This window comes from Garra rufa, chromosome 2 (genome assembly GCF_049309525.1).
Source record: "Garra rufa chromosome 2, GarRuf1.0, whole genome shotgun sequence".
NCBI classification, from domain to species: Eukaryota; Metazoa; Chordata; class Actinopteri; order Cypriniformes; family Cyprinidae; genus Garra; species Garra rufa.
The window spans coordinates 30,775,845-30,801,884 of record NC_133362.1 but is presented as its reverse complement, the minus strand read 5'-3'; the positions used below and the strand labels follow the sequence as shown (position 1 = coordinate 30,801,884).

The window sequence follows — 26,040 nt, the reverse complement described above, 5'->3', positions numbered from 1 at the left end:
TCAGCATATTAGAATGATTTCTGAAGGATCATGTGACACTGAAGACTGGAGTAACAGCTGATGAAAATTTGGCTTTGCATGACAGGAATAAATTACATTTGAAAGTATATTAAAATAAAAACCATTGTTTTATATTGTAATAACATTTTGCAATATTACTGTTTTTTTCTGTAATTTTGATCAAATAAATGCAGCCTTGACTTTTTTTTACATTACAAGTCACACTGAGCCCAAACATTTAAGCAGCAGTGTATATATAAAGGAAGAACAGTAAATTTTGAAAAATATATTTCAAATAAATTCAGTTTTTGAATCAACAAATCCTGAATAAGCAGCAAATCCACATATTAGAATGATTTCTGAAGTAATGATGCAGAAAATTCAGCTTTCCCATCACAGGAATAAATTACATTTTAAAATATATTAACTATAGTTGTTTTAAATTGTAATAATACTTCATAGTATTAAAAAAAAACTTCTGTTAAAAATAGTATGACAGTTTTTATAAAACTAATTGAATGCAAAGAGTACATTTCTAAGTACTTAACACTTCTAAGCTAGATTTGTTTTAAAGATCTGGCAACTTTTATTTTAGTTTTTTAACCCTCTAACCTTTTCCTTCAAAGACAATTCTCACTAACATTTACACAGCTGAATGCGGCGTTTTGTCTCCTGATGTTTTTGTGCGTTGGCACCATCTCAACCTTATTTTGGAATTGAGAAAACCTTTAAGAGATGTTGCATGTTGCAAGCATCGGAAGTCGCAGCTTCTGGGCTGTTTAATTGGCATGCTAGCTTTCCTTAGCGACTCTTGCTTGAAGCAATGCTCGTCATCTGTGATCTAATGTGGCAAAGCAAACAATACTGTCAGCTCTGCCTCCTCTCCTCCTGAGGTGTCACATTCTGGCTGCTGTGACCTTGTTTTCTGCACTCAGCGTGGGACTCGATTTTCCCTCTACTGCCCAGGTAGATGTTCTGTACAGTGCGTGGCTTCGTGACCTTAGCGGTGTCGTCATTAACCTTCCTGTCTAAATTTAGGCCCTGCCGTCATTCAGAGGTGGCTGGAATTGGCCAGCTGAGAGCTCTCATTATGGGACTGGCAGCCCAGGCCGTTGTTGCGTTTCACCTGTCGTCTGGGCATTGTCCCCAAAATCTGAGCCCAGTCTGAACGTCACCTCTGTCCCCTGCTACTTTCATAAAGTATCCAAGATGTGCGTTACTTCTGTCTGACTGGGTAGTGGCTGATGTGGCGCTGTATATGAAATTCCAGCAAATGTACCTCTCGCTCGTTCATCTCACCGTGGCTCTCTCCCACCCGCTGCCTCCTCGCTGCTAATGGCCATTTGTTTTACATCGGACTCGCTGCTCCCCTCTGTTTATCAAATAAAACACTCTGACAATGGCAAACACTCGCAGCCGGAGAGTTAGGAAGTGGGCTGGCTTTGCTTTAGTATTCAGGTCAGATTTCACCCTGCCTGTGATTTAAGTGTATATTTATATTGTGTCTGTTTTTTTTTTTCCATTGTGCACATGAAATTTATTGTGGCTACAATTTCCTTTTCTGTCATTTCAGAATGCCAGCTGATGAAAACTGAACGACCAAAGCCGAACACTTTTATTATTAGGTGTCTACAATGGACTACAGTCATAGAGAGGACCTTCCACGTGGACACGCTAGAAGAAAGGTGAGAATGGTTTCTAATGTAAAAAACACTCAATTATATGTGACCCTGGACCACAAATCCAGTTATAAGTAGCAGTGGTATATTTGTAGCAATTTGTAAAAAAAAAAAACACTGTATGGTTTAACATTATAGATTTTGCTTTTATGCCAATAATCATTATTAAGTAAACATCATGTTCCATGAAGATATTTTGTACATTTCCTAACTTAATTTCTGATTAGTAATATGCAGTAATATTTCTTTTACTTTTGCATCTTTGACACTTTTCGTCTTCTGCTTCTTTGACTTTTTCTTAGACTGTGGCTTCTTCGACTTTTTCTTTGACTTCTTCTATGGTTTCTGCCTCCTCAACTTTTTCTTCGACTACTGCTCCTTCGACTTTTTCTTTGACTTCTTCTATGGCTTCTGCTTCTTCGAGTTGTCCAATATCGAAAATATAGATTTTCTTAATATTTCGATTTTTTTTTTACACCCTCAGATTCCAGATTTTCAAATAGTTGTATATCAAATCTTGTCCTATTGTCTTAACAAACCATACATTAATTGAAAGCTTATTTTTCAAATTTCAGATGATGTGTAAATCTCCATTTCAAAATAATTGACCCTTATGACTGGTTTTGTGGTCCAGGGTCACAAGTGTCCATTAGAGCAACAATGTAAACTATTTTTAATGTTATAGAGTTACTACAACTTAACAAAACTCCTTGTTTGGCCACCACCTCATACAAAAAGAAATGAGAACTCTATTATTCTACTTAATTTTACTGCTACTAACTCTACTACTCTATTTAATAATTTAATAATTAAAGCATTAATAATGAACAGTAGAAAATATGATATACCATAGCAATTGCTTGGCTGATAATGTAGTGATTGCATTTATGCTTTTAGCAGATGCTTTAAGCAGTCTATCACAGATCCAGAAATATTCACAGTGTACAATGCCAGGTTTATTAGAACGCTAGATTAGGAAACAAACTAGAGTCGAGGTGAAATGCAGAAAAGATGGTGAATTTGTGTGCGTGTGTACCTACATTTATATGAAAAATTTGTACCAAGATATGTACACAGAATGTTTTTTTATATATATATAACGCAAAATGGATGAGCTTGTGGCTGTCATGCGTTGTCAATTTCATCTTTAACCAGCTCAACAGCTCTGGCCCAAGCTGTGATATAAACAAAATGCTATTGGCTATTTAAAAAAGCAGTCCCGCCCTGTCTTTCTGTTTCAGTTGAAATTCCGTCAACACATAGAATAATAACGCACAAATACTCAGTACATATCAAACGATCTGTAATAACAGACAAAGCAATAGTAACCACATAATAAAAACAGTTACTCACACTTATGTGGTGCAACATTACTGTCGGATCCATTATAGTCGGCACAGCATCTTCTTTTAGTTTCAGTCTGTTGGCTGACAAATACGCAGTTTTCTGCGAAAAAACACACATCAACTTTTAATAGGTTTATTATTTTCTTTACAAAAATAGCCAAACCTATTTCATTTTGATTGCCATACCATTCAGCTATGATAACTAGGATTTGATTTCTCCCGTGTCCAAAAAGCTGAGAAATATTTGTCCATTATTGTTGTCAGTATCTTTTTGGGGTAACAATGGTTGAGCAGACCTTATAACAGTGCTTGAAAGAGACCGAGAGAACATCTAATCACACAAAAGATATGAACAGACACTGAGCCGTTTATCCTTGCACTCCTAACTTGCTTGTCTATCTATCACAGGGCATTGCAGTCCAATGCGCACTTTGTTTACCCCACACACACACACAGCTCTTAACAGGAGCGGGACACGGCGTACTGGCAGAGGCCCAGAAACTGCAGGCCTACATGTGAGGAGGAGAGATGTGGTGACAGCTGGCTTCATGCCAGACTGTATTCAAAGCCTTTATCTCTCATTAGCAAAAACCGCTCATTATACACCAAACCACTCCACATCCATTCATCCGCACGACCTTGAGAGGGTATGCAGGGGCCCTTCGTATATGTTACTGTGTTAACCCAATGGATCTTGAATTTGCCTTGGGATTTCAAATGCAGTATAATTGGAACGTGACATACACCGTGGGGTTTGTAGCTTCCTCTGAAAAAAAACAAAAAAGAGCCAGAATGGAAATCCATACATTATGTTGGAGATAATAAATATTTCCATGTCTTATTCTTTTTGAGGGTTCCCTGCTAACAAATGGCAATGCACAAGAGTGCAAGTTTGCAGACTCTGCCTGGTAGGGTTGGATCAATTCCAAAATTTTTGCTTTGGTACAATACCAGCCTCTGGTACCTCTGTATCAATACTAAATCTGTACCTTATGCAATAATTGAACAAGCTTGGCCAACAGAGGAAATGAAACTGGCTGTCAACTCATGCAGTAATTCTGTGTTAAGAAAAATACATATACAGTATATATTACTTTTTTACACATAGTTTGAGCTGGGAAGCAAAAGTTGCTAAATTATATGAATATATACCACTGTAAACTTGTAGTACTGTGTTCTATCACATAGCTCTACTGTCTGGTTCAGTCTGCTTTCGTGAAACAGTGAGAAACTGCTAGCTTCGCTCAGATGAATCCATCATTATTAAACTAACACATGCTCAAAAACATGAATGCACCGCTGATTCTACACAACAGATGTTGTGCTGCACAACAAATGAAAACTCAATGGAGGGAGACACTATTCGCAGAGAGGGGCGGCTTCCCCACTCATATTAGATTATACTGTCACCTAGTGAGAACGGCCTTGTGAATTACTCAGATGGTCTGGCCTGATGTCTTCAACAACGTAAAAAGGTCACATTCGTATTTCGGTTTACATTTATAACTGAACCATTTGCTCGTTTAGCATCTCTCAAGCGTATTCTTGAAATATTTAGCAGTGATTTTTGTTTTAATGAATGGCTTTTGTGTGTGTTTCCAAAGGGATGAGTGGGCAGAGGCGATCCAGATGGTGGCAGATAAACTCCAAAGACAGGAAGAGGAACGCATCCAGTGTAGTCCCACCTCACAGATAGACAACTTGGGAGAGGAGGAAATGGACACATCGATCAGCCATCACAAACGCAAGGTGCTTTCAAATACGGATTTCGATGTTTGCTGCAGACAGCATAAGCTTTGGACATTGGGAAACTGAATAGTAGAAACCAGCAAAAGGTTATGCAATTAAGGTTCACCCATGGTGATGATGGATCATCTGCAGTGAATAGGTGCTGTCAGAATGAGAGTTCCAGTCTATCAAATAAAAAGATAGTTCACCCAAAAATTAAAATTATCCCATGATTTACCCTCAAGCCATCCTAGGTTTATATGACTTTGTGTAATAATGGCAGTGAATGTCTGTTGAGATTTTAAAGTCCAATAAAGTGCACCCCTCCATGATGAAAAGTTTTGAAGTAAATTGATATATCCCTATTTAAAACTTTATAAACAGTGATCCCTAGCTTCTGCTAACTGTCGTACGTGCGTTTACAAGAGAGTGGCGTTTCAGCAGATGATGTGGGACATAAGCATAAGAATATGCTAGTCTCGTGAGAACCAAGTTTTTTTTTTTTACAGCAAAGGAAAACCAGTCTCGTCTTGGCTTATATCAAAATCGAAATTTTTCTTTACAAATCCTCATTTTGTACTTCACTTCCATGTTCCATGTTCGCCAATGTCATGTCATCCTGCTGGAACGCCACTCCATCGTGAATGCACGTACAACAGTTAGCGTAAAGGTCATTGCACACTGAATCTTGCTTTTTTTTAGTGTTTTTCGTATTCATCATCCTTTGCTAACAAAACGCTTGCTACGGATGCGAAAACACAGAAAATCGAACCTGATCCGAACTTTTCTATGATGGACGAAAGTTTCGGAGGCAGTGTATAAACGTGATTGTCACAACGTGAGATTTTTTTATTTATTAACATGCAAAATTTTCAGACTGAGATTATACTTTTAAATATGGATATTTTTCCAAACACATCGATTCGCTTTAGAAGGCTTTTATTAACCCCTTAGAGCTGTGTGGAGTACTTTTTATGATGGATGGTTACACTTTTTATTGGACTTCAAAATTTCAACACCCATTTACTGCCATTATAAAGCTAGGAAGAGCTGGGACATTTTTTTATATACCTCTGATTGTATTTGTCTGACAAGAAAGTCATATACACCTAGGATGGCTTAAGGGTGAGTAAATCATGGGGTAATTTTTATTTTTGGTTGAACTATCGCTTTAATATCTTGTGAAGCTAAAAGCTGTCTCTCATCAAACACATCTCTCAAAGCGATTTAACTTCTGGCCGAAATACTAGTTCATAATTAATAATAACACTTCCACCAGTAAATGTTAAATTTTTGGATAAACTATTTCTTTAAGGACTATTTTTGTGCCTGATAGTACAAGTTTGGATGTTCAGCCCAACATTATGTGATGAACTAAGCAGCAAAGACAATGAAAATACACTATAAACATGTTTGTCAACATATTTTGCTATTAGGGATGTAATGATATCAAAATCTCACAATACAAAAATACCGCGATATGAAGTCCACAATACAATATTTATTGCAATATTTAAAAAAAGACAAATGAAGACTTGAAAAGTTAAAGTTAAATTCTTCTATCTAATGCACTTTGAGAGTTCAAAATTAAGAGCTCCAACCCATGTTCTTAACTAAGAAAACTTACACATCCACATTGGTGTTTTAGAAGCCAAACTAATTAAAATATAATAATAATACAATTTTATGTTATTGTTATTCCTATGACAGTAATAGCTATATATTGTAAAACATCTGCACTGTACAATAAATGAAAATGAATATTTCATAGGCATGTTATTTTTGCTTTACACTACTGCAGGGAAAATACAATACTTCTTTCCTAATTTCTACACTTGAAAGAGATATTTATTTTGACGAAAATTACAGCAGAGCTTTTATTTTGAAGGAAAACTCCAGCTTAAGTGAAAACAGGCTTACGCATCTCACTACAAGTTTAGTGAAATGCTGTACGTTGCGCTCCTAAACATGCGCTAATCTCACAGCACATGCAATAAACGAGTTCAATGCATTCACTGTGAACTGAGCCATTCTGAGGTGCGGAAAACACCGGATCATGAGCTGATCGCCTGAACGAAGTGCATGCTTTGTTTTGAAATGCACAGCGAAAGCAGATTTAAAAAAGGGATGAAGCCATATTGTGCTTTCGGTTTTAGTTTGTTTGACAGATACTGTCAACCTACACTGTCAACGACCTATATCGTTTCATATCGTCACGTGACCACGATAACATCGAGACAGTTTTGCTAATGCGATACCATGATATTGATAATATCGTTACATCCCTTTTTGCTATACAAGCATTATAAAGTTGGGAAACAAACTCTCAGCCATTGTTCGATTCCGGTGGTTTAGGCAGTTTGTAGCTGCTCTGTAGAGTTTATTTTCTGTCACTAAAATGTAAATTGGATCTCATGATAATCAAGTTTAGTTCTGGCACACTCCCAAATAACATTTTATAATTTATTCAAGCAATACTAAATGTAGTAACCTAGAAATTACTCCATTTTCTTTCTCGAGCAGCAGCAGAAGCGCTGTCAGTGTGAAAGCTCAACGCACGCCTACAGCTGCGGTTACGCTGCAGCCCTGCTGAATCAGGATATATGAAACAGACCCTACGACTCAATTGCACAAAATTATGAAACTCTCTCTCGATAATGTCTTATAAGGCAGTGTATTTCTGTGAGTTTCATCATTTTTAAACAACAAGCTAATGTACAAACATGTCAGTGTGTTGGTGGCAGCGAAGTCTCTAAGCAGCAGGATTACATCCCCGCAGCAGAGACGTGAGATGTGGACGTATTCTGATTGAGTTACATTAACAAAATAGAAATGTAGACCCCAATTATATGCACTGCATTTCAGTAAGTCTGACAATTTATTGCTTTTTCTGTTTTTTTGCAGACAATGAATGACTTTGACTACTTAAAATTATTGGGAAAAGGCACTTTTGGAAAAGTCATTCTCGTAAGGGAGAAGGCCAGCGGGAAATATTATGCAATGAAAATTTTAAAGAAAGAGGTCATTATAGCCAAGGTAAGATTCGTGAGAAATATTTAGTGAATAAATGATCTTTTCATTGAGGATGAGGCATTTTGTACTGTGTGTTATTTATCTAGGTTGAGATATCAAAGTTGTGTGTAATGACATTTTAACACAGTTATAAAAGTATAATTTTAATCTCATCCTTTCTTGAGAAGCTTTGTAATAAAATCCTCATTAAATCTAGGACTGCGCACATGTACTGTAAGCAAACCCGATTTATCTTGAGAAAACACAATTCATGATCCACCTTCTCTTTCTTCCCGTAGGACGAAGTGGCCCACACGCTTACAGAAAGCAGAGTACTAAAAAACACAAGACATCCTTTTTTAACAGTGAGTGCACATTTTCTAATGAACTATCATTCAGAGTGGATTCACAGAGACCTTAAAGCTTCACAGTGCTTTTGTATATATGATTGGCTTTTCCCTGGAGCCTCATTATAATGTAGAGAATAAACTGTAAGAAATTAGCGGCCTAAATGTAGCTCTGCATCTGTTGAGAAGTCGCCAGCGAGAGGTAATTTTCTGACACTCCAGATGCTGTTGTATGGCACGCAACATACACAGCAGGTTTAGCAAAACAATTTACCACTGTCAGTCAAGCTGGTGTTCCCTCGTAAACTTCACCTTGCCTCAAAGTTAGCATCAAGGCCTGTGAAGAAGAGCAAAGCTTTTCAAAAACGCTCCTTTCATTTTCTCTCGAGACAAACGCTTCTCTCGGCACATACATTTTGATGAGCGTCTCTCACGTTGTGTTTGTTTTAGTGTTTTTTTGCTTTTGTTTTTCCTCTAATGGTGTATCCACCTGCTGTTTCAGTCTTTGAAGTACTCGTTCCAAACAAAAGACCGCCTATGCTTCGTGATGGAGTATGTCAATGGAGGAGAGGTACGTGTGTGTCTGCAGTTGTATTTTGCATGTCTGTGTTGGCAGACAGTCTATTTCTGTAGTAATGCCGTCACTAATATCTATTTACTCACTGTGAGGCTGTGCTGAGCTAAAAAGGTTCATCTGTTATCAGGGAAAAGTTAAGTGCAAGATCATATCTTGTGATGCATTCACAATTTGAACAGACTTTTTATTATCATTTGCAAAAAATTTAACAAGTAGCAAAATTATCTTAGCTGATAAAATGTATTTTAATGTCCAATAAATGATATGTAGAAGCAGTGTTTTTAATTATGTTTATAAATAATAATAATAATAATAATAATTGTTGTTGTTGCTGTTTTTATGCAGATTTGTTTTGCTACCTCAAAACAAATGTCTCATAGAAGCAACAACAACAATAATATTAATAATGTTTTTTTTTTACATCATTTTATGCAGTTTTTCGCACTGTAAATGTTTAGAAATGTACTATTTTATGCACATTTTTGCTACCTAAATGGATCAAACCAAAATTAATATTAAATCAATAGCAACATGTATAATTATTATTTATACGTTATGCTTTACTTTATATTTTAAATGGTTAGACATGTATTATTATTATTTTATGCACATTTTATGCAACTTAAATAGATAAAAAACGTAAAACAACTGTTTAAATAATAGTAATAAATATTATTATTTGTTATTTATTTCATTACTTTATGCAAAGTTGTTTTGCTATCTACATGGTTAAAATTGTATCCAAAATTTTTATTTAAAGCAACAAGTGAGGGCAATAGAATTAATCAAAACAACAAAAGAGCAACAATATAAGTTACCCTGGACCACAAAACCAGTCATAAGGGTAAATTGTTGATGTATGGTTTGTTAGGACAATATTTGGCTGAGATACAACTATTTGAAAATCTGGAATCTGAGGGTGCAAAAAAAAAATCAAAATACTGAGAAAATCGCCTATAAATTTGTCCAAATGAAGTTCTTAGCAATGCATATTACTAATCAGAAATTAAGTTTTGATATATTTACAGTAGAAAATGTACAAAATATCTTAAGGGAACATGATCTTTATTTAATCTAATGATTTTTGGCATAAAAGAAAAATCAATCATTTTGACCCATACAATGTATTTTTAGCTATTGCTACAAATATACCCATGTGCTACTTAAGACTGGTTTTGTGGTCCAGGGTCACATATGTGTTGTGACAAGTCCGATTAGCCTAACGCAGTACATGTAGCAAGGATTTTTTAAATAATAATAATAAAAAGTAGATAGATATTAGCAGTAGTAGTAGTAGTATTTATTTTGTAATTATTGTTATGAACTAGGTATAACTCACTTTACCTGTGAACCCAGTTTGTTGTTGATTGTTTGTATTGCTTAACAAATTTATCACCAGACTTGATACTAAACAACCAATTGCTTGTAGAAAAGTGTGAATATTGTTTAAAATGTCATTGATTGTAGTAATGTTGTAAGTTTAGAGTGCTTGTAGTGGCTCAGGATGTAGTTGGTGGAAGTTTGACAGCGTCACTCTGTTGATATGGCAGAGCGCAGGATTCCATCTTGAGGGGCTCAAGTTTTGATAAATGAAATTCCACCACCAACGGTGCTGTTTAATCAGAGAGGCGGCAATCTCGCTCTCATTCCCTCAGCCTGCAATGTCACCTGCTCCCCCTGCCTGGTCCAGCCAGAGCCCCTAACCTCCACACGCTGCGCAGAGCCCATCAGTCTCTCCCCTTTCAGCCTCGCCACATTCACAGCTGCCAGTGCTCTGATGAAGGCACACCTGTCCTCGGCCACCCCGGTCCCCGGCACGCCACCCGCTCGCCCCCTCCTCCGGCTGATCAGCGGAGCCATTAGCTCTCCCCGGACAGCCATATTCAAACATCCCACAGCAATTAATAGACAGACTCTCCTCATTGGGCTTCTGGGTAATTTCTATAAGCCGGGTTCAAGTGGAGCCGAGGGCCAGACAGTTGACAGAAACCCTTGACATCTGACTCGGGAGAGGGGAGAGGAAGCACGGGGCGCTCCATAAAAGATACGGCGGAGATGATTGCAGGGGACGGGGCGCTCTTGCCACTTTAATGGAGCGTTAGCCCATGAGCAGGCAGCGCTGCCTTTAACAAGATTGGTGTATTGATTAAAATGCTGATTTAACAGGCCGCGCCGGCCTGTCTCTGGAAAGCCGGGGATGATGTGCCAGCTGCTGTCTGGGTTCGCTGGGCGTCCTCCGAGGGCCTCGCCATCTATCATCTCAATATGGCGATGTGAGGCAGTTTGTGTTGTGTTAATTTCCTCCAATAAATCAGTAATTATTGCAATCCTGTCCCTGCTGTTTACCCTGCAGCTGTTTTTCCATTTGTCGAGAGAACGGGTGTTCTCCGAGGACCGCACGCGCTTCTACGGCGCCGAGATCGTTTCCGCCCTCGACTACCTGCACTCTGCCAAGATTGTGTACCGGGATCTCAAGGTAAACAGAAAAGGGGGAAAGAATTCATATATTTAGAGAGAAGGTTTTGTTCTGTCGCGATGCCTTTATCCGAGTCTATGTCATGGGACGCGCGAGATGTAATTAAAAGCTCTAGAGTTTGGGGCTTTTTTCTTCGCTTTTTGGAAACGTCAAACTCTGGCGGCTGTGGATGATGACACAGTGTTTTGCTCGCAGCCTTGGACCAAGCCAGTTGTGGAAGTGCCAAGAAACTTGGACAAACAGCTTAGCCATTAAAATTAAAAGGTTAAATTAATGTGGCTTGAAGTTTCTTTCCACTTCCAAGGAATAATTACATTAGCCATGTACTTTTTTAAGACACTTTTTTTAGACATTACTAACAAACAAAATGTATTAAGAATGCTAATACACTTCAGGTACAAGTATTAGTTATCAACCATGAATGCGATACAGTACATGTTGACAGTTTGTGTTCATTGTATTATGAAGATGCTTTAAAGTATTAGATCACTTCCAGAACAAAAAATTCCTGATCATTTACTCACCCCCCTTGTCATCCAATATGTTAATTTCTTTCTTTCTGCAGTTGAAAAGAAATGAAGGTTTTTGAGGAAAGCATTCCAGGATTTTTCTCCATATAGTAGCGGGAGCCAACAGGTTGAAGGTCCAAATTGCAGTTTCATTGCAGCTTCAAAGAGTTCTACACAATCCCAGCTTACAGCTAAATGATTAGTCATATATATACTTTTTAACCACAAATGCTCTTCTTTCACTACTTCTGCGATGCGTGGTTAATTCACAGTTTACTTTGGTTCAAAAAGGTAGTGTAGGGTGAAAAACTATCATCTAATTTCTCCTCTAACTTTAAATCACCCAATATTGTTGTTTTACCTTATTTTGTAAAGGGTGTTTGACTTTCTTTGCATGTTCGCTTTGTAAACACTGGGTCAGGACTTCTGCCTATGTCTCATGTGACCTTTCCAACATGACTATGTAATTTGGAGGTCAAGGTAGTGCAAGAAGAGTTAGTGCAAGAAAAGGACAGATCTTTTCACTAAATAAGGCTCCTTTTCCTCAGTTGGGATATTGTAGAGTCCTTTGAAGCTGGATTGAAAAGGCAATTTGGACCTTCAACCCGCTGATCCCCATTGAAGTCCTCTATATGAAGAAAAAAATGAAATGTTTCCTTCAAAACCCTTAATTTCTTTGCAATTGTAAAAGGAAAGACATGAACATTTTGGATGACATAGGGGTGAGTAAATTGTCAGGAAATGTTTATTCTGGAAGTCAACTAATCCTTTAATGAAAAAGGAAGTAAAATACACTTTACGTCAGTCACTTATTCATTTCTCTAAATGAAATAAATTCATTCAATTCAAAGTGCTAATTTGAATCAGATTTGAGAAGAGCTTTTAAGTTTTGTTAACTTCTAAGTTGTTTCGAAAGGTTAACAAATCCTCACTCTTTTCTTTTCTGCCCAGCTGGAGAACTTAATGCTTGATAAAGATGGTCACATAAAAATTACAGACTTTGGCCTCTGCAAGGAAGGAATCACTGATGCTGCTACAATGAAGACCTTCTGTGGGACGCCAGAGTATCTGGCTCCAGAGGTAAAGAAACCCCTGATCATTAACACAACCCGTAACTATTCCAGAACTGTCAGAGTAATCTATTAAGCATATGCAGAAGACCATGAACACGCCCATCAGTTTTGACAAATGGCAAATTTATGATTTAAGATCATATCATGAGTTTAGCTATGGCTTTAGTTTTAGCTGTCATGACATGGGAGTGCCTTGTATACAAGCTCATAGTAATATTTTACAATACAAGTTTAACCTCTTGCTTTTTATGTGATTTAGAGCAAAAAACTAACACTGCTCTCATAGCAATAATAATAAAGCTCTTCAACTACAATGATTTTGAATTAAGTTGCCTTGCTCATCTTGTTTGGTTAAAAGATACAGTAATGATTAGGAGCTCCCTACAGTACAAATAAAGTTCTTAGCAATGCATATTACCAATCAAAAGTAAGTTTTGAAATATTTATGGTAGAAAATTTACAAAATATCTTCATGAAACAATATCCTAATATCCTAATGATTTTTGGCTTGAAAGAAAAATTGATAATGTTGACCCATACAATGTATTGCTGCCTGGCTATTGCTACAAATATACCTGTGCTACTTATGACTGGTGTTGTGGTACTGGGTCACATATGAGACTGATTACGATTATTTAAAAGACTGTTTATAAAATGTATTAAAACTAAATAAATCATAACGCTGTAAATAAAATATTATGAATACACATAACTGTATCTGTTATGCTCACCAAGGCTGTATTTATTTGATCAAAAAAAAAAGAAAAAGAAAAAAAGAACTGAAATATTTTGAAATATTATTACAATTTTAAATAACTGTTTTCTATTTTGATATAATAAAAAATGTAATTTATTTATTAGTTATTCACCAGAGCTGAATTTTCAGCATCATTACTCCAGTCTTCAGTGTCACATGATCCTTCAGAAATCATTCTAATATTCTTATTTGGAAGGAAAAAAACAGTTGCTGTTATAATATTTTTGTGGAAACTGTGATGCATTATTTTTTTCAGGATTCTTTGATGAACATAATCTTTAAATGAACAGGATTATAAATTTCACAAACAGTTTTTGATCAATTTAATGCACTCTTGCTGAATAAATGTGACCCTAAACATTTAAACAGCGGTGTATATAATAATAAATACTATAGTACTATATTAATTCCGTTGTGATCCATTATATGCATAGCCTTTATAAAAGGTGTTGTACGTGTTCGATATTTATATCAGTAATATAAATGCAGCCTGCTAAACCAGAGCACAGATCATGTCTTCTAAATAGCAAAAATAATTATCACTTTTAGTTTCTTTGAACAGTAGTTTGCTGTTCAACCTTCTGTCCAACCAGAGGTGTACATGGTGCCCAGATTGCAGTGGCTAAATCCATATTTATAGACAGGAGGGGGGAGCGGGCAGGGGGCGGCAGCGGGAGTGAAGGGGGGGATATAGATTCCACTCGAAAAAGTACGGAAGACAATTTGGCGCAACATTTTGTTTTGCTCAGCCTGGCCGCTGTGCCAGGAGATGATTTGAGTGTTGGTTATTTTTCACAAGAGTATGTGATTGCACAAAAAAGTACATGCTAAACAGAGGCAGATGGTGGCAGATGGGGAAGGTTGGAAGAAGGTGGCTGGGAAACCTGGAAATCTATACTGCCGTACTGGTGTAAAAATAACAGAGCACAGCCCGAGCCAAGTTCTGGAGATGCAAAGTAGAGGGGGATTAGAGAGAGAGAGAGAGAGAAAGAAGAAAGAGAGAGAGTGTGAAAGATATTTCGAGGAAAAAAAAATATTTTCTTTTAGGGTTACAGAAGTGAAATTGGAATAGTTTCGCTTAAATTTGGCCCTCACCAAATGTTTTAAGTGCTAATGAGAATGAATGAAGATACATTTACAGAAATACTTCTCTAATAACAGTTCGCTTTCACAAGCTGTATGTCATCTGTCATTGAGTTCTCATCTGTCACATCTTTAGCATTTAGTAATTGCAGCATCTCTACAGCATGTTTGCAACCAATAAAACACATTATCCCTGGTTTTCAGGTGTGATTCAGAGCACATTATCTTTTTGTAAATGAGCCTACAGGACGCGCGTTTGTCGGCATGCAGGTGTGGCTCACGTTCGTCTTCTTGAAGGATGCGTACAGGTGCTTAGCAGTGATCCGTGCGTGTTTACAGTATGTGTGCATATATTTGTATGCACTTCGCACACCCCTATCTGTGTGCATGTGCGCAAGCATCCTCGTGTAGCCCGGCCAAAGTGGGATAAGCTCATGGAGGCTGTCTGTTCCACTGCCCTGCTGGGGAACTGGGCTGGTGGAGCCACAGGCTCTCTGTCCCATCCCTCCCCGGCCAGCCTTGCCAAGGGCCCAGTCCTGGGAGCAGCAGCCCTGCCACATGGCTGTCCGAGCAGGGGCCTGTTCCTCCCCTGCGGCCGCTCCTCCTCGCCTGTGGCTCTGGAACAGGGAGACCCCAACTGGCTCTGTGTGCATTAATCGCATCCCCGCCTGCAGCCGAGCTGCTCACGTACACTCCCAGGACAAACAGCACAATCCGCCCATACGTGCCGCGCACACACATGAACGGTGTCCTCGTCCTCGCTTACGCTCCTGTTTGCTTCCAGAACACACAGTCCTGTCCAGTCCTGGACTTAGACGTGCATAAACACACACATTCTGTCTGAGTAATTTGAACTCACACTTATTAAATTTGTTTTAGATTACACTTAAAGGGGTAGTTCACCCAAAAATGAAAGCTATCCTAGGTGTATACAGCTTTCTTCTTTCAGATGAATACAGTCGGAGTTATATTAAAAACTGTTGCCTCATCCAAGCTTTATAATAGCAATGATTGGGTAAAAAGTAATAAAAGGTCTTCCACACAGAAGGTTAAAAAAGGCCTTCTGAAGCAAATTGATGCTTTTGTGTAAGAAAAATGTTATGAACTGTAATCCCTAGCTTCCGCTTATATTTCGATATAAGCCTAGAGGAGACTGGTTTTCCTTTGCTGTAAACAAAACTTGGTTCTCACGAGACTAGTTAATTATTAGTTATATTAGCAATAAATAATAAATAATTTAGTTCAAAACAACACCATTTAGCACATTTGATATGACACTTATTTATTCTGTCAAATAACATTCAGTCGTTTAAAAGTTTGGGCCTGGTAAGTTAATGTTTTTAAAGTAAGTCTCTTATGCTCATCAAGGCTGCATTTATTTGATAAAAAAGTAAAAATGTGCAATATTATTATATTACTATTTAAAAGAACTGTTTTCTATTTTAATATATTTTAAAATGTAATTTATTCCTTTGACGCAAAGCTGAATTTTCGGCAGCCATTACTCCGGTCTTCAGTGTCACTACCAGTTAAAAGTTTTTGAACAGTAAGATTTTTTAATGTTTTAATGTTTCTTCTGCTCACTAAGCCTGCATTTATTTGGTCCAAAATACAGCAAAAGCAGTATATTGTGAAATATTTTTACTATTTAAAATAACTGCTTTCTATTTAAATATATATATATCATTTATCTGAAATAAAAACCTTTTGTAACATTATGCACTATACCATTCAAAACCTTGGAGTCAGTAGTATTTTTTTTTTTTATAAATTAATCATTTTATTTAGCAAGAATGCTTTAAATTGATCAAAAGTGATGATAAAGACTTTTATAATGTTACAAAAGATTTTTATTCCAGATAAATGCTGTTCTTCTGAACTTTATATTCATCAAAGAAACCTGAAAAAATTCAACTCAGCTGTTTTCAGCATAATAATAATAAAGGTTTTTTGACCAGCAAATCAGAATATTAGAATGATTTCTGAATGATCATGTGACTGGAGTAATGATGCTAAAATAAAAGCGTAGTTTTTGCTGTACTTTGGATCAAATAAAAGCAGGCTTGGTGAGCAGAAGAGACTTCTTTAAAAAACATTAAACATTTTACTGTTCAAAAGCTTGGTACTTTTGTATTATTATCAATGTTGATGCAACATTTTTTTGTAGAAACTGCGACAATTTTTTTCAGGATTCTTTGATAAAGCATTCAATTGAAATGTATATCTTTTGTAGCATTATAAATGTCCTTACTGAGCAAAAAAAAAGCTGTCATTTCTGAGTAAAAATATACGTTTCTTTAAAAAAATCTTACAGATCCCTAATGTTAGTGTAGTTCAAAGCACACAATGTACCATTCAGAAGATTTGCTCTGACATTTATAAGTGGAGTAGTCATATACACCCATCTCACTGTATGGAGGTTGTTAGCACTGCGTTCACACATGGACGTTCACATTGTGCTCCCTAATCAGACAGAGTAATGAATGCTGCTGTTGACTCATGCAGGTCTGCCTGTTTTTAAAGATCAGAGAAGAGACATCATTATAACACTACTCTGAGCATATGCTTAACTGGCTCAGTGCCAGCCAGCCTTGTCATTAGTCAGACGTATTAATCACGACTCTCCGTTCCGAAGAGCTCCTCTGCATCGTACACTAACTCCAGCCACCTTTTTTCTGACACCTAGATTTTAAGAGCTACCGGTAAGGTGTGTATGAGCATCCTCGGTAATTGGGGCCCGGGACGCTTGCCCAAAAGCATAGCTTTGATCCAACGATATCAGGCTTTTAGGACTGTGCTACCAGGTTCCAACTGAATCCTGTGCTGGATCTTTGACCTGAGACGCCAATGCCGAATGAATGTTTAGACGCTTTTATCAGTCTAGCACTGATGGCCCGGAGAGACGGAGCTGGCTCATGCTGACATGGGTTTGGTGATGAGAAGCACTACAATAAGAGTGTGTGAAGTGCTGCCATTATCAGCTACTGATATTCATGTATTAAAACTGATGTTCATAACTGCCATTCATTTAGAAACTCTTATGGAGTTGAAATTGATTCAGTGTTAAGTTACACATGAGCAGCTTATTTTGAAATACAATTTGGCAAGCTCTTCTTGTGCAGCCCTTTAAAAAAAATTATTCAGACACCTTTTACATTTCTCACATTATCAGAGTTTATTAGCTTTGTTTTTGAAAAAATATTAATACAATATGACAAACTTAGAGTTTAACTGTCAGAACAAATTCATCTTGATAATGTCAGATAAATTTGATAGAAAGGTATGCAATGGATTACCATCAACCAAAAATATCACGATCTTTACACAACTATCAATACTTGGTCGACCAGTTACCAAGCAGTGCTTAATTTTGTTCAGTCTGTGGTGTAGAAAGGTCACTTTAGCAATTAAAGAAAAAACACTTAAGCAAAACATGGTCTGAATAATTTTTGGTCCCAAATTTTTATAAAATTTACTGGTAGTCCACTGTATGAAGAATTTTTGGGTATAATATGTCAAAGTTTACTTTATTTTTCTATCATCACTTACATAAGTGAAATATAGTGTCCTGCACCCACTAGTAAAAAACACTGGTTATAAATATCACGATTTGAGTCATTTTATTTCACAGTAACAATATATATCACAATATAGTTATTTTTGCTTTAAATAAGAGCTTTATTATATCAACATGTTTGATACCCTAGAAATGTAATCATATTTTTTTATTATTATTATTAATCAAAAAACTACAACTAAAGCTCACTGAAGACAAGTAAACAGTTAGCGATTAAGCAATAGGACAAATAAAGAACAAATAACTAAGAAATGCTACATAGTATAAAGTAATCAAATGCATAAAAACACTGCGTATTCTTCACTGTGTAAATTAAATATATATTTCTTTCTATTAACGTTACAAAAGTGATTTAGTCATGACAGTGAGAGATTTTCTCTTTTGTTGTTGTTTGATTAAAATGAATGACAGACAGCAGGAATATCAGACTGCTGTCACTTTAAGAGCTGCCCGGATCCAATATACTGTTACATGTTTTCTTTTCTTAGCTGTTTGCTTGCGCTTAAAACCTAAATTACTGTGTTTACGAGGATACTTACAAAGACAGACATTTTGACACATACATTTAACACATACATTTAACCATTCAAGGCCTATAAAGCAGCAAAAATGACCTGTTTCAGTACTCCAGCGCTCTGTGAGCACAATCCTCACATGCGCGTGACTCTCTGACAGTGCTCAGAAACAGTCTCTTAGACAGCGTACGGATATAGCGAAATGTGTTCTCTTTCACTGCTTATTGCGTTTTAACAGCTTAAATCACTTGTTTTTAAACCATAATGTTTAAAAATGTGTGCAAACAAAAAGTTTTTGTGACCATGTAGCACAACAACATCACGAGAGCATGTAACAATAATCAACAATAGACAAAAATCGGTTGACAAATTTCTACTGGTTAATCGCGTCTGCTGTTATATCGCCCACCTCTAAAACTGGTACTGAGATTTACATACTTTTGAGAGGTTTTTGAGTGTCTATGCATAATTGTATGTTAAGCTGGTTAACATATTTAATGATTAATAAAGAGATTTTTTTCTGTACAAAGTTTCCTGATAAATGTTTTGGTTCACCTGTGTATGTGCTTGTATCCGTTTTGATATTTCTTGAGTTGATCATGAATGCTTTCATGCAGGACTGTTTGTATATGTATGTTTGTTCTCAGGTGCTGGAGGACAATGATTACGGGCGTGCGGTGGACTGGTGGGGTCTCGGTGTGGTCATGTATGAGATGATGTGTGGCCGACTGCCTTTCTACAATCAGGACCATGAGAAGCTCTTTGAGCTCATCCTAATGGAGGACATCAAGTTCCCCAGGACTCTCTCTGCTGATGCCAAGTCCCTGCTGTCAGGCCTGCTCATCAAAGATCCCAATAAGAGGTCAGTCATAACAATATTGATTTGTATGGTCTATGTTCTTAATACATTTCAACTGCTCTGTCTTTATTTCACTTCTGTTACAACACTCACAGAATTGAGACAAAAAATTAACTGCTGTAATATAAGTTGTCTGAGTCCTGATTAAATACATGTCGCTTTCTTTTGTTTTCCTGTCAGACTTGGTGGAGGTCCAGATGATGCTAAGGAAATTATGCGACATAGTTTCTTTGTTGGAATTGACTGGCAGGATGTTTATGATAAAAAGGTAATTCAGAATTGATGCTGTCCAGCCTTCTCCAGTTCACATAAAGGTGCATCTTTATATGTCATAAATTGATTTGAAGTCAGAAACAAGCTTTCATAGATAATAACAGTGGTCTTTAAAGGGTTAGTTCACCCAAAAGCAAAAATGAAAATTCTGTCAATACCCACATGTCCTTCCAAACCTGTAAGACCTTTGTTCATCTTCAGAAAACTAATTAAGAGCTTTCTGATTCTGCATAGACAGCAACCCAACTGAAACATTAAGGCACAGCACATAAAGTTATTTTTGTTTTTTTGTTTTGTCTTTGTGCACAAAAAGTATTCTCATAGCTTCATAAAATTATAGTTAAAGTACTGATGTCACATGGACTATTTTAACGATGTCCTTACTACCTTTCTGGACCTTAAAAGTGGTAGTTGCGTTGCTGTCTATGCAGGCTCAGAAAGCTCTCGGATTTCATCAAAAATATCTTAATTTGTGTTCTGTAGATGAACAAAGGTCTTACGGGTTTGTAATGATATGAAGGTGAGTAATTAATGACAGAATTTTCATTTTTGGTTGAACTATCCCTTTAACTTTATTTTAGACCTCTATATATCTAGATGAAACATCATGGAAAAGCAAAAGTTTTTAGGTCACTGATGCCATTTTAGGAAAATCAAGCATCATTTTTCATAATTTTTAACACTTATTTTAAGTGCCATTCACGTCTTTGTGTAAAACTTTTTACTGGGAAAAAAAAACAGTAAAACTATAATTAAAACTGCACATAACCACAATACTTTTAATGGTGCATGTTAAGACAGAGGTTGTGCGTGACTCGATGCATTAATAGGTCACTGTCACTTGAACAGCCTTCACAAATAGCACAATGGCTGGCAGAGGAAGGTGAGGTTCAGAGGCGTTAGATTGAGCCCTCCAGCTCGCCATACTATATGCAGTGTCAGGTCTGCACAAACAGGTGCTCTGTGTTTTTTTTTTTCATCCCCCTCTCTTCCTTCCTCAGCTGATACCTCCCTTCAAGCCTCAGGTGTCGTCAGAGACAGATACCAGATATTTCGATGAAGAGTTCACAGCTCAGACGATTACAATAACCCCTCCTGAAAAATGTGAGTTTGTCTGTTGTTTGTCTCTGCATACATTGACAATTTTGTAATGACACAAAAGCATATTCAAGAAAATATGCATGATGTTGTGCTGACTTAATTATCTTCTCAGTCATAAGGCATATGTGGCACAAATCGAGATCACCTGAAAATGATAAGTGTTGCTTTTTGTTCACACATAATTTTTAGGAAGGTTTGTGAAGAAGTTGCCTGGATGTATTCATGAATTGTTCTTGAAATGTGTGAAATGTCATCTGATTTTCATCTCACATACATAGACCTAGACATAATCTTTAGACTAATATATATTTAAAGAAGATAAAATGAAGTTAAATTGTTTACTGCAGTCTTATACAAGTAGCCACAGTGATTTTAAGAGCTATAAAATTTTATCAATGACATTTTATGTAGTCTAATATTTATGCAATTTGTAATATTTCAAAGTGCCATATAGAGTTGAAGTCAAAAGTTTACATACACCTTGCAGAATCTGCACAATGTTATTTTATTGTTATTTATTTTTTGAGATCCATCTTTTCACACTGAGGACAACTGAGGGACTCATATGCAACTATTACAGAAGGTTCAAGCATTGACTAATGCTCCAGTAGGAAAAACGATGTAACTTGAGGAAACACAATGCATTAAGAGCCAGGGGTGTAAACTTTTGAACAGAATGAAAATGTGTACATTTTTTTTATTTAGCCTAAATATCATATTTTTTTCATTTAGTACTGCCCTTTAGTAGCTACAGAAGATACATACATGTTTCCCAGAAGACAAAATAAGTTACATTTTCCCTGATCTTCAAATTCAAAAAGTTTACACCCCTGGCTCTTAATGCATTGTGTTTCCTCAAGTGTCAAACTTTTGAACAGGCTAATTTTTATTAAATCAGCTATTATTTTCTCTTGTGGACTATGTGAAATATCTTATTCAGGTCAGTACTAAATAAAAAATAACATGCATTTTGTATGATCCCTCTTATTTTGGTACAATAATTAACATTTTGCAGATTCTGCAAGGTGTATGTAAACTTTTGACTTCAACTGTATATCACATATGTATCATGTTTCTACAAAAATATCAAGCAGCACAGCGGTTTTCATCACTGATGATAATAATAAAAAATGTTTCTTAAGCAGACAATCAGATTATTATGATTTCGGAAAGATCATGTGACACTGAAGACTGGAGTAATGATGCTAAAAATTCAGCTTTGCATCAATAAATTACATTTTAACATACATTAAAATAGAAAACAGTTATTTTAAATTGTAATAATATTTTACAATTAAACAATTTATAAGCAATTCCCGCACACTATCGTGACTTGCAAAGTAGTAATCTTTATTAACAACGTTTCGGTCAAACGACCTTCATCAGGAGTATACAAATGTTCAAATTCATCTCTTTTAAGATAAACACATGACCAATTAACAAAACTCCATCTGTAAACAATTAAACTCATTAGGAGTATAAATTAGCATCACATCATAAACAGTTACAAATTCTGATAGTTACAAAAATCAACAAAGATCCCACTGCAGATCAACAAGATCATCCAAAATACATAAACAACACATTGTCATCAAACAGCATCAAATTGTTATAACGGGCTCCATAGCCACTCAAACTCATTGTAAACACATAATAAAAACGACACATCATTCAAATCAATTCCATCACTATAACATTACATTAAATGGTGCTTCATCGTTCATGCCCATAGGTGATAAAGTTTGAAGGGTATAAATCCAGAACAGTTCGCGTCTCTGTAGAAGTAATTCAATGTCTCCACCTCTAGGTGGCAAAGTTACTTTCTCAATCCCACAGAAACGTAAAGAGGTAACGTCGTGATTCAGATTTAGAAAGTGTGCCGCAACTGGATAATTAATATCTTTTCTTCTGATCGAACTCTTATGTTCACTAATTCTTTGTTTCAATTGACGTGACGTTTTTCCCACATAGCCTATACCACAAGGACAACGGATCAAGTACACAACATGAGTGGAAACACAAGTAATCACAGATTTGATGCTATATTTTTTACCCGTTCTAGGATGACAAAAAAAGGATGTTTTAAAAGTATTATTACACTGAGCACAATTCCCACAACGATAATTGCCCTTCTGTATAGGACTAAGTAAACTCTGAGATGCACGAGGACTGACGCTCTGAAAACGAGCATGTACCAAGCTATCTTTTAAATTCTTGGCGCGTTTATATACAATCAAAGGAGGATGTCTAAAAATATCGTTCAACTCCGGATCAGAAGACAATAAATGCCTATGTTTTTTAAAAATTGATTTTATCATGTAGGACGTAGGTGAATGTGTTGTAATACAGGCAAAGGAATACTTTTTTGTTTTCATTTTCTTCTTTTTTAACAATTCAGACCGTGTTTTTTTAAAAGCTGTATTGTATCCTTCTTCGACCCAATCCAAAGGATAACCTCTGTTCAAAAAATTATTTTTCATGATTTTCGATTTCTCAATAAAATCGGAATCAGAATAACAAATCCTCCTCAGTCTGTAGAACTGACTCTTAGGCAGTCCTTTTTTTAAAAAAGTCGGATGAAAACTAGTAGCAAGTAAAAGTGTATTACGATCAGTCTCTTTTGTAAACAAAGTTGTAGTCAAACTGCCTTCGTTCTTTTGGACCCACATATCAAGAAAGTGTACTCTAGAGGAATTAATTTCAGAAGTAAATTCTAAGTCATCAACCAAGTTATTCAAATATGTCACAAATTCTCGAGCCTCATCGTGATCACCCAAGAAAATACAAAATATATCATCAATGTATCTATACCACTTGATAATCTTTGAATAGAAAGGATTATTTTCTGTATTCAATACATAACTCTCCTCAAAAAACCCCATAAATAAATTGGCATAGTTAGGGGCAAAATTCGAGCCCATTGCTGTCCCACTTATCTGAAGAAAAAAATCCATATCAAAACTGAAATAATTATATTTCAAAAGGTACGAAGCCATCTCGACGATAAAGTCAGATGGTGGATCAGAGTCCTCGCGTAACAAAAGATAATGTCTAAGTGCAATAAGTCCTTTTTCATGTGAAATGTTAGTATATAAACTTGTTATGTCCAAAGTTAATAATAAAGAGAAGTCCGGTAAATCATACACCTCAGAAATCTTATTAATAAAATCAGTAGAGTCTCGAATGTAAGAAGGTAACGAATAAACAAAAGGTTTTATAAAAAAGTCAACATACTGAGATAAAGGAGATAAGAGGGAATTAGTCTGTGCCACAATCGGACGACCTGGTGGGTCAGTAAGTCTCTTATGAATTTTAGGAAGAGTGTAAAAAACAGGTCTAATCGGATGTTGACAATACAGGAATTTAAACTCTGATTGAGATATCCAACCCTCTGTTTTAGCATTTGTTAAAAATGACAATATCTCAGATTGATAAGTATTGGTAGGATCACTGGGAAGTTTTTTATAAAACCTAATATTCTGTAATTGAGAAAAAATTTCATCTTGATATTTTTTCGTATCTTGGACTACAATAGCCCCTCCTTTATCAGCAGGTTTTATAATGATGCCTGGGTCACTTATCAATTCAGTCAATGCTTTTTGCTCATTCAATGACAAATTATGAGAGATTTTATTACTAGAAGAGCAAGCTTCCATCACCTCTTTTTCGACCAAACGACAAAAGGTATGAATAGTGTGGTTAGACACATTAGGACAAAAATTACTTTTAGGTCTAAAAGGTGTCATAGATGAACTCGACTCTGATTTGGAGAAAAAATACCGTAATTTCATCTGTCTAAAACATTTGAACAAATCCACTTTTAGACCAAAACAATTAACACCACTAGTAGGCACAAAAGATAGTCCTTTAGATAAAACCGCAATTTGATCATCAGATAGTTCCTTTTCAGAAATATTAATTACCGTCTCTTTGAGTAGCTGCGGGTCCACGGTCGTAAACTTCTTTGAGGCTCTTGAACCTCTTCGACATTTCTTCTTTGTAGTCTCCGTGGAGGGGCTCGCCCATCCAAAAAAGAAGTCGAAGCGTGTGCACTCGAATCACTGTCGATGGTAAACTCACTCTCAGTGGAATCACTCAGTCTGTTAAAAAAGTTAGAGACATTTCTTCTTGTACGATTGCGAAATCGAGCCGTAGTTTCAGATGGTCCCCGGACTGATGCATTGGCCTCTCGGGTAACACTGTCTCTCATGTTAGTGGCTGGTCTACTATCCCATGGGTAAACTTCATTCCGAAGGTAATCCTCTGTATCTCGTTTGTATTTCTTCAGCTTGATTTCTTTCAAATAATCTCGGTATTTCTCCGTCGACAACTTGATCGAGGAAAGAAAGGAATCAAAGTCAATTTGGGAAATAGATTTAATCTTTTCTTCGAGTAGGACGATTTTTTCGTGGGTCTCATGAACATCAGCAGATACTTGTTCCACAATCAGAAGCATCAAGTCCATAGAACACTTGTTAAGAATCTCGGTCCATCTCTTTAAAAACAATTTGTTTTGTTTGCACAATGTTGGAGGTTTGGGAATTCTCAACCCGCGTGGGATTCTCTTGTTCCTCCAATATTCGCTCAATGTAGAACCATGCATTTTTAGACGCATTTCGTTATGGTACAGTCTCTCAAGTTGCACCCGGTGTTCATCATGTGATAAATTAAAATCCATGTTCTTCTCTGGAAAAAGGATCTTATCCGCATCTTCTTGCGTAAACGCCAATGTGTTAGCGCAGTTGTCCGTCAAATTATTAATCTCTTGAAAAGTAGTCATGTTTCTTTTGTTGCAAGCCTCAGGGTGCGTAGGATAAAACTCTCTCAGTCAACAAGCAGTAGAGACAGAGTCAATTAGTGAACAAACTCCAGGTGTGCAGGTGTGCGATGGAGTTTGTTCAACAATTAAACAATTAAAATGTTCATGTTTTTGCAATCAAATAAATGCAGCCTTAAAAGCTACAAATAACATAAATAATCTTTCCAACCCAGATGTATTAATGCTAATATATACTTGACATTTAATCTAATTATAAATCAAGTTTTGTTTTGCAAAGCCATATGCAACCATCATAAATAATACATACATTTCTACATATTTGTTACATGTGCTTTAGACTTGATTTTT

General features: G+C 36.4%; 1 protein-coding gene across 1 annotated transcript in view; it reads left to right on the top strand.

Annotated features, from left to right (window-relative positions):
• Positions 1 to 26,040, top strand: part of akt3a (v-akt murine thymoma viral oncogene homolog 3a) — a 124,926-nt gene that overhangs the window by 92,434 nt on the left and 6,452 nt on the right. The window contains exons 5-14 of the mRNA XM_073834085.1: positions 1,574 to 1,685; positions 4,630 to 4,774; positions 7,658 to 7,789; positions 8,065 to 8,130; positions 8,615 to 8,683; positions 11,043 to 11,165; positions 12,626 to 12,754; positions 19,327 to 19,541; positions 19,719 to 19,806; positions 20,813 to 20,915. Coding sequence (XP_073690186.1) covers positions 1,574 to 1,685; positions 4,630 to 4,774; positions 7,658 to 7,789; positions 8,065 to 8,130; positions 8,615 to 8,683; positions 11,043 to 11,165; positions 12,626 to 12,754; positions 19,327 to 19,541; positions 19,719 to 19,806; positions 20,813 to 20,915 — 1,182 coding nt within the window. The remainder of the gene's footprint in view (positions 1 to 1,573; positions 1,686 to 4,629; positions 4,775 to 7,657; positions 7,790 to 8,064; positions 8,131 to 8,614; positions 8,684 to 11,042; positions 11,166 to 12,625; positions 12,755 to 19,326; positions 19,542 to 19,718; positions 19,807 to 20,812; positions 20,916 to 26,040) is intronic.